Source organism: Passer domesticus, chromosome 11 (genome assembly GCF_036417665.1).
Source record: "Passer domesticus isolate bPasDom1 chromosome 11, bPasDom1.hap1, whole genome shotgun sequence".
NCBI classification, from domain to species: Eukaryota; Metazoa; Chordata; class Aves; order Passeriformes; family Passeridae; genus Passer; species Passer domesticus.
In genome coordinates, this window is record NC_087484.1 from 13,353,839 (window position 1) to 13,368,746 (window position 14,908).

General features: G+C 43.4%; 1 protein-coding gene across 3 annotated transcripts in view; it reads left to right on the forward strand.

Moving 5' to 3' along the window:
• PLOD2 (procollagen-lysine,2-oxoglutarate 5-dioxygenase 2) overlaps window positions 1–14,908 on the forward strand; it is a 47,175-nt gene that overhangs the window by 106 nt on the left and 32,161 nt on the right. Inside the window, exon 1 of one of the 3 annotated variants that reach the window (XM_064385798.1) lies at window positions 172–581. The exons of 1 other annotated variant lie outside the window; for it this stretch is intronic. In XM_064385798.1, coding sequence (XP_064241868.1) covers window positions 485–581 — 97 coding nt within the window. In that variant the 5' untranslated portion in view covers window positions 172–484. Of the gene's footprint in view, window positions 1–171; window positions 582–14,908 lie in introns of those variants that run through there. One more of the 3 variants, XM_064385796.1, reaches the window with a different exon arrangement.

Here is a 14,908-nt window from a genome sequence, read left to right on the forward strand (position 1 = left end):
ACCCTCTCCCGCACAAAACCGCATGCTCGGGAACACGTTCACCGACACATAATGGCCAGTGAAAGCACCGAGCAAGTGTCTGGCGGGGCAGGCACAGCACAGGCGGGAGCGCTGCCCGGCCCCGGCAGGCGCTGCGAGCGCTGCCCGCAGCCCGATCCCCGCGGGTGCCGCGCCTGTGCAGCGCCGCGCCCGCGGGCCCGAGGCGGGGCTTGGCCGCTCGCCCCTCCCCGGCGGCGGCGGCCCCGTGCGCCGACTGCGGCTCCTGTTGCGCCGCCGGTGCCCCGGCTCGCCGGCCCTCCCACCGCCCTATAAAGCCCGGCGCGGGGGGAGCGCCCCGGCTGCTGCCCGCCGCCGAGGAGGAGCGGTGTCTGCCCGCCGCGCTCCCCAGGCGCCTTCTCCTCCCCGCTCCTTCTCCACGCCCGCCGCTTTCCCCCGCTGTCGGGGGCTGGTGGCGCGGGCAGGCCGGCGGGTGCGGAGGGCGAAGATGGCGAGGAGCGGCGCCCGGTGGCCGCGGCTCCTGCTGCCGGCGCTGCTGGCCCTGGCGCTGCCGGCGGCGGCGGAGCGGCGCCCCGGCTCCGCAGGTGAGCGCGCTGCGGGGCTTGGGATGCGGTGGCCGTGCCCGCGGGGGTTGGGATGCGGTGCGGGGCTTGCGATGCGGTGGCCGTGCCCGCGGGAGGTGTGTGCGGGCGGCGGGGATGCGCTGCTGGCCGGGCGGCATCCGCCGCTGTGTGCCTGGCGGCTCGGCAACATCCGCCGGGAAGGGAACGCTGGGACCCGCCGCTTGGCCGGCTTGTTAATTTATTTATTTATTTATGTATTTATTTCCCACCGGCCCGTCCCTGACCCGCACGGTAGCGCGGAGCGCTGGGGGAAGGGGCCGCCGGGGCAGCGCTCCCCAGGTTGTTGTCGAGACGAACCGCTCGGCTGAAACTGTCTTAACCCGCCCAGGAGTTCAGAGATGCCTAATTCCACTTAAGGGGAAAAAAAAAAAAAAAAAAAAAAAAAAAAAAGGATTCCTTAAGGGGAGTTGAGACTCCTCAGCTTTCTCGTTGCCCGCTCCCCCGCCCTTTCTCTCCCGTCTCCGCGAGACAAGGTGTTGATGAACATATTTTTCCAGTGCTCGGAAAAGCAATAGCATCAGTCACTGCTTCTCTGAACTTCAGCAACTCTGATGAGGTTTCCTACTTCATGCAAAAGTCAGCCGGAGACTCCAGTGCCCCTTCCCGTCCTGCAGAGCCTTCCCTGCCTTTCACTCATGTAGTGGTGTTTGCTTCACGGAGCCAGGATGTAGAAACAACGTTTATCTTCAGTATGGAAAATAAAGAAATGTATACAGGAAATTCCCTCAGAGAGAGGTGTCCAAGCACATGTATTTTCAACAATATGCCAAAACCTATTTTTTGCTCTAATACTGTTTAGAGTCTGTACTTCTGATTTCTGTTCTAGGCATACAAAGGTATTTAATCCCACTACATTATTATCACATGAAATCCAAAATAGTTTCATTTCTTGGCTTGTTTTCTCAGGAGTTATCAAGTTATTTTTAGAATCTAGCTTGATTTCTTCTGGGGTGAGCAAGGAGGCTTCTTTATTTGAGCAGCAAGTTTTTTCAGCAGGTTCTAACTTTGTTATTAAAACTACTGCTTTAGTGGATAAGTAGTATGAAAAGTTAAAATAATTTTAAAAATCCAAAACTGTTGAAGAATACCCGACCATTCAATGAAGTTCTAAATTCCAGTTTTTGTAATACTTTGCTACTTTTGGTCATTCAGAGTATTTCTCTGAAGGCTGTGGTGTGGTTGCTGTGTGTTGGGGGGGTACGGCATTACCTTCAGCCTTTGCTGCCCCTCGGAATGCACCCCCCAGGGACAGGTTTGAGCAGAAAGTTGAGCTCCTATCCCTGTTTTCAGGGCAGTGAGATTGTAAGTTGAACTTTTGGAAGTTAGTTATGGCAAACAGTTATTCCCGCAAACATATCTGTTCAAATAATGTTTTAACTGCACTTGAAATGTGGGCTCTCAGGCTGGTGTAAACTAATAGCTGACATGGTAAGGATTCTTCTTTAATCCTTCTGCTTTTCAAATGTGTGCAAGGCAGAGTTTCTATTCCAGACAGCAATGTATTATTCAGCAACCCAAAATTAGACGCTTTGTCTATATCAATAATAAAAATTATTCTACACAAGATACAGTGCAAGAAAGCACTGGTAGATTTATATAAGGTGTTCATGCAGGAAGATCTTATTTCTTTTTTAATTTAGACACGAGCAGCCTGAATTGTAGCAATCTCTGCTGAACTGAAACTACTCTGAGAGTAGTTTCTTGACCTCAGACACTGCCTGCTGTGTTACTTGTTTTTATTCCAGTTTTAACCCTTAAATATTTTCCCTAGGTCTGTGCTGTATTACTTGAAGAAGTAATACACTAAACAGACCTTATGGTGCCTCTATTTCTAGAAATCTGTTTTTCAATTTCTAGTCTCTTGATACTTTGTAGAATTCAGTGTCAAACAGCCGGTGAAGGCACAATTTACATGTCAGTTTCTACTGCAGTCCATTAGTGTTGCTTACTTGTAACAAAAGCTCTAACAAGACTGTCTGGAACCGACTGCCAAGCTGCATCTTTATTTCTTAATAAGACCTTCCTCAGAAAGGCTTGGAAAAGCGATTTTGGGAGAGCTGCCTGTTGCACAGCACTGCTAACAGGGAGCAATCAGTGCGGCCCTGTGGCAAAACGTGTTTGCAGAAATCCCTCTGCGCTCCTTCCTTGGCCGCAGGGTTATGTTTCAGGCAGTCACAGAGAAGAGCACTGTTGAGCTCTGAAACACTGGCTCCTGTGTGCTGGAGATGCAAAAGTTTCTGTGTTAAAACATCAGCGCTGAAATATTTTCATTGCACCACGCTTGCTGCTTGCAGATTGCTTATTGTGACGCACAGAAAGTCGGTGGAAACGACATTTGTGATTGTGTGAGAGGCAGACACTCTGTTGGCAGCAGATGTAAGTGATGTTCTCACCTGGGATGTTTTATCAATCAGCTCTTTGCGTGGAAAGTGACTTTGCAGCCTTTGAGTCTGTGCCCCAGAGCGGCTGTGGCGGCTCGGCCGGGGCCGCGCTAAGGCGCCGGGGCCCAGGTTGTGATGGTGGCCCCCAGGCGGGGGTTGAGGTGGCCCCATGGTTTGTTGCTGTCTCTGTGTCCTCCCAAAGCAGGAGGGGTGGCTTGGGGGGCTCCAGCAGCGTGGGTGGCTTCCCAGAGCAGCTGGGCTGGGAGGTGTGGCGGCTCAGCTGGCTGTGGAGCCACTGGGCTCTCCTCCACCCCAGTGTCCCTCAAGTGCTGCTCACAAATGATTCAAGCAGTAATTGCTGGCTGGTGTAACTCTGTGAGGACTCGCTTTGAGGTACAGCATGTACTGCTGCCATTTCTGTTAATTTGGGCTCAGCCTAAGTGGTCTGGGTGACAGCGATCGATAGGCCTTTCCTTCTGGGTCACCTGTGGTGCCCAAACAAGAAAATTTAGTCATTCAACCATCCTGACATACTTATTGGAAGCACTGACAGACTCGGCATGCTTGGGGAAGGAGAGGCCGTAAGCACAGCTCCCTGTGCCTGCCTCTGTCTCTTGCCTCTTTACTGACGCTACTTCTGTCTCCTCTTGTCACCACAGCACCTAAAACTGCTGCACAAACTTGTGTTGTGGAAAAACCTCCTCCAGATCTCTTGGGAGTTTTGTACCCTTTTTGTGAGGGCTGTATTGAAAAGCTGCTTCTTGGAGAAAAAGGGGAAAAGCAGAGGGTGATGAAGCCAGAACTGGCTGTGCAGTGGGCAGTGCTTGGGTTACCTGTCTGGGACACATCATGCAGGTGCCATCAGTGTGCACCACTTAGATGGGAATTACCTACTCATGGAGATATCTTTAGCTTCCAGCTTTGAAATATGACAAATGAAACAGTGTGTAGTGGGAGGTGTGAGTGTTTGGAAGTTAAAAATAAGCAAACATTGTGGTAGAGGTGCAGAGCAGTGAAGTTGTGCTTTCATCATGTATTGTTTTCCTGGAAAACACTCATCCTTGAAGACACCCAAGGTTTGCAGTCTGAATTCTCTGTAGCACTTGGGTTAGAGGCTGCACAATGCCAGTCTCATTGGCAAAAAACAAACAAAACCAACCTAAAAAACCCTGTAGATTTATTTGGTCAGACTTTTCTTTCTTTTCATAGATGAAGGTAATAATTCAGTAATAATTAACACCACAGTGTTGGATGTGTCATTGCTTCGCTCTGATATACAGTGGGGTTACTGCAACTTTGATTGTAAAATGCATTTTCAGTTAAAGCAAGGAGAAGTAAAGCAGTTGTGACCTTTATCAGCAGCGCTGGATGCTGTAAATTGCACTGAAGGGGCACAGTGGAATTTATCTGAGCCAGGGGTGGTTTGTGTGAAATGTATTTCTGTCAAGGACCTAAACTAACATTATTTCAGGGTTTTCTTTTGCTTGCTGGCATATTCTGGGGAATCATAATTTATGGGCAAGCCTTTAGATTTTTCTTTCACTGCTGCTTATATAAACATCAGCGACTTTGTCTTTTCATGGGGAAGTGTTTAGTTTGTCTGTTGAATTAGCACTATTGCACCGTGTAATCAAAAGCAGTATCTTTCCATTTTGTAGAGCTGCCAGTCTGAATTACAAATTAATTGACATGCTGTTTAAGTGAATTCCCTTGTCATGGGGAGTAAGCATGCTTGCAGTAAAGGGCATTTTTGTTTTAGTTTATGATGTTATTTTTTTATAGTTTTTGAGGGACCAGTAGTAAACAGGTTGGAAAGGGAAGAATATTTTTGATCCCTCTTAATTTGAACAGTAGCAGGGTTGTCTCCAGCGCAAAATACAGCTTGACCAAACAGATTAGCAGCAGGTTTGTGTCTCATGTGTGGTAATGTAGTTCTAGAGAATAAATGACACTTAACTGTCAATACATGCTTGCAAGCACAGCCTGACTCTAGAATTAGGTTTAGGATTAATAGAACTGCTTCTCAATTTTTTTCTTAAGATGAGTTTGATTTTAAAAATATGGATTACACTGATGATAAGGAGACTAAATACATAAGGTTGCAGTTTTATCCCAGATACCTATTTTTGTAAGGAAAGAGCAAGTATGTTTTTAAAGCTCCAGTATTTGTAATTAATGGAGACATACTGTAAGGAAACAAAGAGGGAAAAAAAAAGCTAAACAAAAGTAGGCTTGTCATTTATGTGCCACTCCTCTGAGAATAGATTCTGTACCTGTAGTTCTATGTTAATGTGCTGAATTAGCCCATTCTTGATGAAATCAGCTGTGTGTCTGATAGCATTGCTCTTTTAATTTTTTATTTTTTTTAAGTAAAAATAGATTGTTTAATTTTGTAAGTCACATAAAACTTTAATACAGTGTCTTTGTAAGCATTTAACTTCTGCCTTACTTCACTGTAAAGCCATTGTGTTGGATCAGAACCAGGCCCATAACTTTAATACCTGAGGCTGCTGGGTGAAATGTATGATGTTAAAAACATCTTTAAATATACATCATACATGCCATGTTATGGTGTCTTGTGTCACAACTAGGACAGAATTTTTATTTCATGATTTGAAGGACTGAATTGTACAGGACAGGGCACAAGTGTGGAGTTTGAATTTCTTGTTCACACAGAGAAGGGAACTTCGAGAAGTGTGGTTTTTTAAAATTTTATTTATTTCTGCGGTAGTGTCACTTGTGTGTGAAGAATTTTACGTGTCCAGTGTTTGGACACAGGGCCAGATGTGAAGCTGCAGGGCAGCTTTTTAAAATGAACTGACTGATCTGGGTGGTAGCATCTGCTTACAGCATGAACCACAGTGCAGGCATGAAGGACAGCTGTGGGTCTTCAGGATGGCCCCACTTCCAGCTCAATTCCTCTTTTTTTCCTTTTTTTTAAGATTAGTTGAAGGAGAAACTATTATTGCAAATCTTAACTGCTGAGTTTCATTGGTGGATTGATTAACTGTCAAAAGATTGACTTTTGCAATGTGTGGTGCCGTGTGTGACCGCTTCTGTTTAAACAGCTGGGTTTGTTAAACAGCAGCCCAAGAAGGAACATGCTCTTCTGCAGATACATATTTATGAGAGAGACAAGAGAGGGCAAGCTTGCAAAAAGGCAGAAGCTGAGTAAACTTTCTCACTTGGCCAGCTGATGCTAATTGTGTCCTGCTCTCAGCTGCACGTCCCTGATGACAGTTTATAGCAGGGCTGTCCAAGCCGTGCGTTCAGGCAAGACACAGCCTGTGCCATGACTCCATCCGCTCCCTCGCAAGATGTTTGTGGTTTCATTTCTGTTGGGCACCCATAAACAGCTGCAACCTGATCTGTTCCCCATTTGTCAGGAAGTTAGGCAGCTAGGAGTTCCTTCATGCACGGCAATGATGTCATTTACAAACAGTCGATTTTAATTTTTTTCTTAGTTTGGGAACTAAGGAACACGTCTTATCTTTGCTTCACTGCAGAATAGCTGACTCAGTATGCAGAGTCTCATCCAAGTCTTCTGAAGCTGATGGAAAAGCACTTTACTGCTGCTTGTATTTGGCTTTGTTTAACTATCAAAACAAGGAAATCTTGCATTAGAGTGGGCGCAGGCCTGAGCACTGGCCAGTGCTGACGTGCGTGATTGATGAGTGCACATACAGTTCTTAATGAGCTCTTCTTGACTATACATTCAATACTACTGAATTAAAAGAAACTAAGTTAAGAGCTGGCACATAATAAGCTTTCAAATGTTTCCTGAAATCAGTTGTATATTGGGAGTTTCTGCTAACCTTTGAAAGTGTGTGTATGTATGGATAAACATACACAGAGCTGTGATTTGTGTGCCATAAATGTTTATTTGATTGGTTTTGAACTGGCTCTGTTCAACATTTGGATTTTTAATGTAACTGTTTTAGCTGCTGTATCAGTATGACATCAGAAATAATGTGATAAAAACCAGCAGTAAGCAGCAGTTCTCTACACTTGCCATTTGAGTCAGTCTGCATGGAAGAGGAAAATGCCTGTTCATGCCACTGTGGGCTGTGAAATAAAGCCTGAGGGAATTTCAGTTTGTAGAAAAGGAAAAAAAACCTCAAAAAATAGTGTCCTGTCCAGGGGGTGTGTGTTGGCAAGTGTGAATCTAACATAGATTCTCTACTGTGAGAAAATTGAGAGCAGCTCTGGCTTAGTGCAAGAATGTGTTTTTGCTCACTCAGCTTCTCTGTTCCTGTGAAACCCAAGAGACGAGAGAGCCCTGTAACAGGCAGCATGTACTGTGGCTGAGGAAGTTGCAACAGTACCAGCTATTTGAAACCGGGAGATGATACTTTGTACATTTCTTTCCCTAGAGAGCTCCTGAAAGCTTCTTGCCTTTATTAAGTTTATTCCCTGGTTTGGGACAGTGTTGGCAGCTTCAGTACCAGTAGCTATTGCTCAGTAACCTCAGCAAGGTTTACAGATAACGTGGAAGAGCACAGGAAGGATTATCCATAGACAGCCCATACACTGAGTGATCCTGATAAATGCCAATAATAATCGTATATGCCAGTTTTGGTTATAAACTGTTTGCAACAGCTTAAAAACAGAAGTACCTTAGGAGAACCTCATAAGTTTTTGGAAATTACAAAAGTAATGTTTGTGTTACTGTCTGTATGTTGCAGTAAGACCTGTATGCACAGAAGTGCAGTGATTAAAGGGGGGTTTGTCATACAGAGGAAAACAGATCTAACCAAGGTCTGTGCATTAAGGTCAGTTTCTTCAATTCTGGCCTTTAAAGGCATTGGTTCTTAGAAAACCTTCTCTCTCACACAAAAATTGTGTTGGTATAGAAAATCAGTATGTACCAGGTGTTTGGCAATCCATGACTGCTCTTATCTTGCTATCTGTTAATTCTAATTTTATTGTTTATTTTAACTGCTTTGTTTATTTTTGTACTGCTTTCTGATCTTTCATGGGCTTTTCAAGCATATTTTGTCTCCCATCCAAGGATAGTTTTTAGCATCAATCCAACCATACTACTGAACTGCAGAGAATCCAATCGTATTATGTGATCATGGCTGTGGTTAGTGGGACTTTGAAGGCAGTCTGCCTCTTGGGGCAGCAGTGAAGTGTGCGATGAGTGGAGGCATGCAGCAGTGTTCTGTGCAGAGCAGAAGATGACTGCATTGTATGAAGATCAGATTAAAAAAAACTTCAGGACTCCCAAGTATGAAGTAGTATTGTTTTATGCCCCAGTCATCTTTCCCCCTCCTGCAGTGTAATGCACATTTATTTCCTGAGAAAAGAAGATGACCATGTTTGCTATTTCAGCACATTGTTGTGTTTCTGAAGAATCCTAGGGGGGAAAATAAACAGCTGTCGGATGGCTCTGTCTTTTCTCTCTTTATGCCAAAAGTTTTATTTGACCAGAAACTCTTCTGTTGGCTTACTACTTTATTTGATCATGTGTAAGTCATAAACTCTCACTAGACCTCTATACATATATATATATATATACACAGATATAGTTTGTGTTTTTCTCATTGTGTACTCAAGATCTTTGCTGCTGGATTACAGTTACCAAGCATATGTCTGTAGGTATAACTTATAATCATGGTTACATTGTATATGATGGGTTTTCCCCATCTCCAGCTGTTTGACATCTTCTCAGAGTATGTGGATTTTCAAATATTTTGACACAGAATCTTAAGTTTAGGCAATAACTCCTATTCATAGTGGAAAATCCAAATTCCTTTTTCTAAAGTCTTATATTGCCTTTGTCAGTGATAAGTGTAGGATTGTGTTGTGCTAAAAGACCTGGATTTTGAAAGTGTTCTATGGTATTTTAGCTGTCTTAAGCGTTCTTGGGATTTTGAGCAGACAGTCTGAGTCCATATAAATAGGGAAGTTGCTGTTGGCACCACTGGTGATTCTCTAGCTATCTGCAGAGCTTCAGCTTGCCATGAAAGCATGTGGAAAAATTGCGTTTTGTGCTCTTAAATTTCAACAATTGGAATCCATGCTGAAAACAGTTTTTCAGTTGTGTTGAGCTTTAGTGCATTTCTCCAATGACAGAGAAGCAGGCTTCTGTGAGGTGTCAAGGCATGCTGAATCAATCTGTGCTTTGCTTGGAGTTTGTCTGGGTTTTTTTCCTTCCTTTTTCTTTCTATTTCTTTTTTTGTTTGTTTTTTGGGAAATTTTATCCTGTTGGTTTCCCACATTACCAGAGATTCAGGAGACATAGTAGATAATTACACAGCTTTGTCAATGAGCTTGGATGCATCCATGTGCTTTTTCCAGGTATTTGTTTGGCCCATGCTTTAGTACTACCAGACCTTTCTTTTCCTTTTTGTGTGGGTTTTTTTTTTTTTCCTTAAATCCACAGAAGTGTTCCTAGTATCCTTCCAGTTTCCAAGCTTTTTCTGTGATATCTAGCAACTCATTTATTAGCTTGCTGTTGATTTATTTTGCATGTTGTAATAACTGACTTAGGGTATCAATCTTTCCATTAAATGAGCAGTCATTCCTGTGTTGGGCAGCTCAGGGTGGGATGTAATCTGCAAACAGGAAAGTAAGCTGTTCTATGTAGAATATGGATAAAAATGTATTACAAGTACCACACATCATTTGTTTACCATTATAAGCCACTGGTTTTAAAGATAGAGATAGATTTTAATGTCATAATGTGGTACCATGAACAGATGTCCTTTGATCTTCCAGCTCACTTCTACTCCAGAGAAGTCTGTAGTACTCGAATCCAAGAACTAAATGTCAGCTTCCTTGTGGCTGTGAGCAATATCCTCAGTTTTGGCTGCTCTGAAGCTACTATACCAGTGCCCACAACCCCTGGTAGAAATTATGTAGTAATCTCTGAGAGTGTTCATTCAAGATAAATAAGAACCATGTGGGTGTGTGAGGAATGACTGTAGTTCTTTGCATGCTTCTTTGCCAGGATACACTGAGAAAGGTCACCGCTGCTTAAAGCAGTCCTGCCACAGCAGTTCCTGGCTTAGACCTTGCCAGGCAATTCACTGAAGATAAAGTCTCTGGTTTATTGATCTTCTTTCTGGAAATAAATATTTATCATGCAGTCAGGTCCCTGAAGGTAGCAGCAAAAAAGACTAGAAGTGTGAGTTGTTTTGATAAACTTTCACTGGATTTCCTAACGCGCTGCATGTCCTCTGTGTGCAGTGTTGTTGTCTTTCACAACTTGTGTGCTAGAGGATTTCTAATTTGCATGTAAAAATGAATTCTGTTAGTCACTGGATATACTTTTCTTGGCTAAACTCATGCCCTCTCGGGCTTGTATTCAAAACAGAGCAGCTGTTTTGTGGGTGTAACTATCGGAAATCTGTCTGACACAATTTCGTCCTAGTAACCGAACACATACCTGGCATGGAGCTCCTGGGAGATTTTTTTTCATGCCTTCCTGTTGAACTTCAGCATAGGGTTTACATTTCCTTTTTATACAAACTGACTTGTGGAAATAAATGCCAAGCTCAGCAATCCCCTGGGCGAGTGCCAAGGTGCCTCTGGCAGGCTGTGTGTGGGGGAGCTGCCAGCCCAAACCCACTGTGGCATCTCAGCACCCTGTGAGTGGGAAGCAGGGGGACCACCTGCTGTGTTCTTGGTCTCATGGGAGTTTGCACTTTGAGGATGCTGTTCCTGTTGGAAGACACTCCCAAGATTGTATTTGTCCCTGTGTGGGGTGGATAGTCAGGGCTGAACTGCAGAGCTGAAGTCTGTAAGGTCACACAGCAGAGCTCCTGGGGGTGCACACCTCGATGGAAGGCAGGGGATGCTGAAGCAGGAATGGTGTCTAGCTGCAGCTGGAATTCCTTGTGGGGATTTTGCAGTGCTCTCACTGGGGAGTACCGGGCTGCAGTGGCAGCTTGGGGTCTGAGTAATTGCAGACATCCTTCCACTGCTGTGCCTGGGTCCTCAGGGATGCTGCTGGGGCTCTCACTCAGCCTCTCTGTGCAGGGAGGGCTCTGGTGCAGCCCTGAACCTCTGCACCCACCGGGCATCCTGGGCCAAACCTGCTCTGTGCCCAGGGACTCTGTGGGTGGCAGCAGCTGAAACAGCTGAGCGCATCCTGAAATGGAAATGACACTTGGATAAACTTACTGCCTTGGGAATGTTGTGCTTCAATTGACACTCCTGTGAGATCATGAAAGTCACTTTGTATCCATGTTGCTATGCACAACTGGTATAAGTGTTCCAAGAAATTGTTGTACCTACATGTAGTAAGCAAGGAGTGGATTTTTTCAAAGTGAATGAAGTTGAAAAGAAACTAGCAGAGGCATTTAGTGGTCAGAAGCATTCTCTTCACTCACTTCCACTGGAAGAAACAAACATCTCCCATGCTACATTTAGTGGAAATCTGCCAGTGAAACTGTTCAAGTTGTCACATTTAAATATAATCACAGCAACCTACAGGAACTAGGTTAATATTTGTATTAGCTGGAGGAGAATGGTTCTGCTTTCCTCATTTGGTTAATAATATCTTCCATAATGTGCCAAGGTAACTATCATTTACTGCAGTTTCCATTGTCTCTCTATTTATACCATATATAGAATAAAAACATGTTTCTCTGCTCTTTGGTCAGACACAGCTTAAAAAAAAACCAAACCACCACAAAAACCAAACAAACCAAAACAAAAGAGGCCCCATTAAGTAATCTAGAAAGAAGCACTAATTCTAAGGGGACTTCAAATGCTATAATTACAGTTCTGCTGCACTTTAAAAAGTTATTTAAGTACCACCCGCACTTAAAAGTCAGTGGTGCAACAAAGACATAAAATAAAGCCTCTTCAACTTCTTCAAGTCTAATTAAAAAATAACAAGACCATGGGTAAACGTGTTAAAAAGAAAACATCTCCCATGTAAATAGTACCTTTAAAATAGCCTTCTTTTGTTCTGTGGCTGTTTGCAAACCCCGGTCTAGCAATCCAGCCTATTTAGATTGCTTCATTGTCTGTTGGTGCACTACAGGCTCTTTCACCATTTCATATCAGTATAAACTGTATTATTTGCCTTCTCAGCTTTCTTCATTTTGTGTAGTTCAGGTTGAAATCCCTTATGATTTGGCACATTATTCTCTTTCCTCCTGTTCCACAAAAGTCAAGTAACATACCAGACTCCATAGTGAATCTTCAAATACATGAATAATGTGTATTCCATTAAGAGTGAGTAACAATATCCCATAAAGAACAGTAGATTATTTTTTGCTTGCCAAACTGTACTTGTATGTTAGTTTAAACTTTCTTTGACTTAGTAACTGTGGAAGGAATCTGATGCAGCCCACATTCTGTCATTTACATCATGTTGTCAAGTACAGATTTCTGAGATCTTTGCTGTTAGCATTTCCTAGCAATGTGTAGGTGTGAAATATGCCTTCTTCAAACCAAATTCCATGGTTATAGTCAGTGATTTGGTCACCTAGGAAACTTTTCATAATCCAGTTGGCTTGATGATGCAATTCTGGTATGATCAGATTTTTCCAGTTCCCTGTAACTTGAAAATGTAGTGCTTGAACAAAAAGTAGTCTTAATTTCCTTCATAGAGGAAAACCCTCCTCTGCCTTCAGTTCTGTTTTAGTCACAGTCTAAGATACAATGGTATTTATTATTTTTGTGGTGATTTCAGTAGAATTACTTGAAATTGCATGATCTTTGTAATGAACTGTTTGGAAGGTATTGAGCCATTATTTCTCTGTTTCTGTCTCTTTGTGCATCCATGTGAACTCATTGCATTGTGAGGTCCTCCTGTCCTTTTGAGATGTATTTGGAGGATTTTCTTCTGATTCTTTACTGTAAAAGTCTACTAGCACTTAAGGGGGAAAAAAGGTGGAGCAAATTATCTTCCAAATCTGGCTTTCCAAAATTTTGGATGTTCAAGTTGAGTTGATGGAAGAATTTACAATATTTCCAGTTTCTTCTTTGTTGCATATTGTGTTGGCGGAGTGTCAGTCTGGTTTGGTTGAGCCAGCAGTTAAAATTGTCTCTAGGACTTTTGAGGAAAAGGATTGTGTCTTGCCCCACTGTTCACAGACATGCCTCCCAGACCTCCCCACCCAAGGGGAAAAAAAAAAAAAAAAAAAGGCAATAGGAGGATGTGAGAGAAATCCACAAAATTGTGTGTAGTGGGGAGGGCAGGTAGAGATGTCATCTGTAGCGGAGGAACTTGGGCAGTGTCAGATAAAATTGCTCAAGGCACAGGTTGGTTTTGGTGGTGTAGGTACTGGGCACAGGGTGCTGTCACTGCTTAAAGGTTTTACCTGTTCAAGGAGTGTCTGGGGAACAGCAAGGTCACAAAGCAGATCAAGTGTTCTGCAATTTGCAGAAACACCACCTGAGCCAAGAACACCCTTAAACTGAGACCAGTAGCAAGAGCAGAGAAAGTGTCACATGGGCTTGTCTCTATCCCTGCTCTACCAGTGGAGCTGCTGGTGAGGATGGAGCAGCCAGACCACTGTCAGACCTGGCAGGATGCTCTGGAGGTGACCAGGGCTGAATCTGACCTGTATTTCAGTGGAAACATGAGTGCCACCTGAGACTGGTGCAGAGTTTGTCCACTGTACTTCAGACAGACTTGAATTTCATTAGAACATAAATTTCATTTATGCTGCTCTACAAACTATGTATGCATGCTGACAGGTATTTCTGCCTGAGTCAATACACTTGAAGTATTGGCTGCAGAGCATTGCATGAGTGAGTTGCAAGGTGCATTTCTTCTACAGCGTGGGAACTGGGTCATCATCTTTTGTGTTAACTTTTGCTGGTGTCACATAAAACAAAATGGGAAGTGGTCAGTGGTTTGAATACACTCAGGATGATGTCCTGGATGTCTGAGGGCTGCTAAACCTGTGGTGGTGGATGAGGCTGAAGAGTTAATAGGAATGTTTTCCATAGCAGACACTTCTTGCACATGTTACTGGATCGAGGAAGGTAAATCCAGAAGATGTTTTTTTGGCAAGTAATGCAGTAACAGGCACTCTGTCTGGAATACTCATCATAGGTGATTAATTTTATTTTATTGTAAAGATTGATCTCATGGGCTCTGGTTAGAGCACAGCTATTGCTTGAGCTGGGCCTGAATTGGGGAAACTGCACTGTACTCTGACATCCAGACCGGTTTGATTAAATACTTGACTTTAGATAGGGATAAAACCTTCTCATAGCTTCAAATTATTTAGTTTCATTATACAACATATTACATAGGGTTCTAAATGTTGTTCAGTAGTTTAATTGGGAAGCTATTTAGTGGAAATTCATGATCCCATTTGAACTGTGTTAAAAGCTCTGGAATGTGAGGAGGAAATTGGTTGCATGGTCACTTGCCTGTGTGCAATAAGAGGGCAAAATTAGTGGTGCTGTAATGTACCTATGCTCTGAATAAAAAAACCAACCAAGCAAACTCCTTGCTCTTTTGTCTCTGCCCAAGGACTTAAAAGCATTAAACACTGTTTGTTGGGGGATTGGTTTCATTGGTTGGGTTTTTTTGACTTATTTTCATGAAGAGTATGCACTGGTGGCTTTCAGGGGAGCTACTGGGGTTGGGTGAAGTTCTCTTACCACCACTCAGTCCTGTGGTAAGAGGTAACAGGATTAGCTCAGACTGAAAAGTAGTAAATTTTTTTTTGTTTTGAAGATTTCTTCTTGTCCGGTAATCACACTTTGGTTTTGTGCCTTGAACTAGTTGTTTACAGAGTAGATAGACTTATTTGCTTTGTCTTCCCGAGGATAATTTTAAATGCAGCACCTTGGCCATAGCAGTTGTTGTTTGGTAATATCTCACACCTATTCTGTGGCAGCATATTTGCTTCCTCTCTTTGAATGAGATGCAGAAAGTTGTAGAGTCCCCTGAGTTAGTGCTGTTGTTCATTGCATTTTGTCAAAACT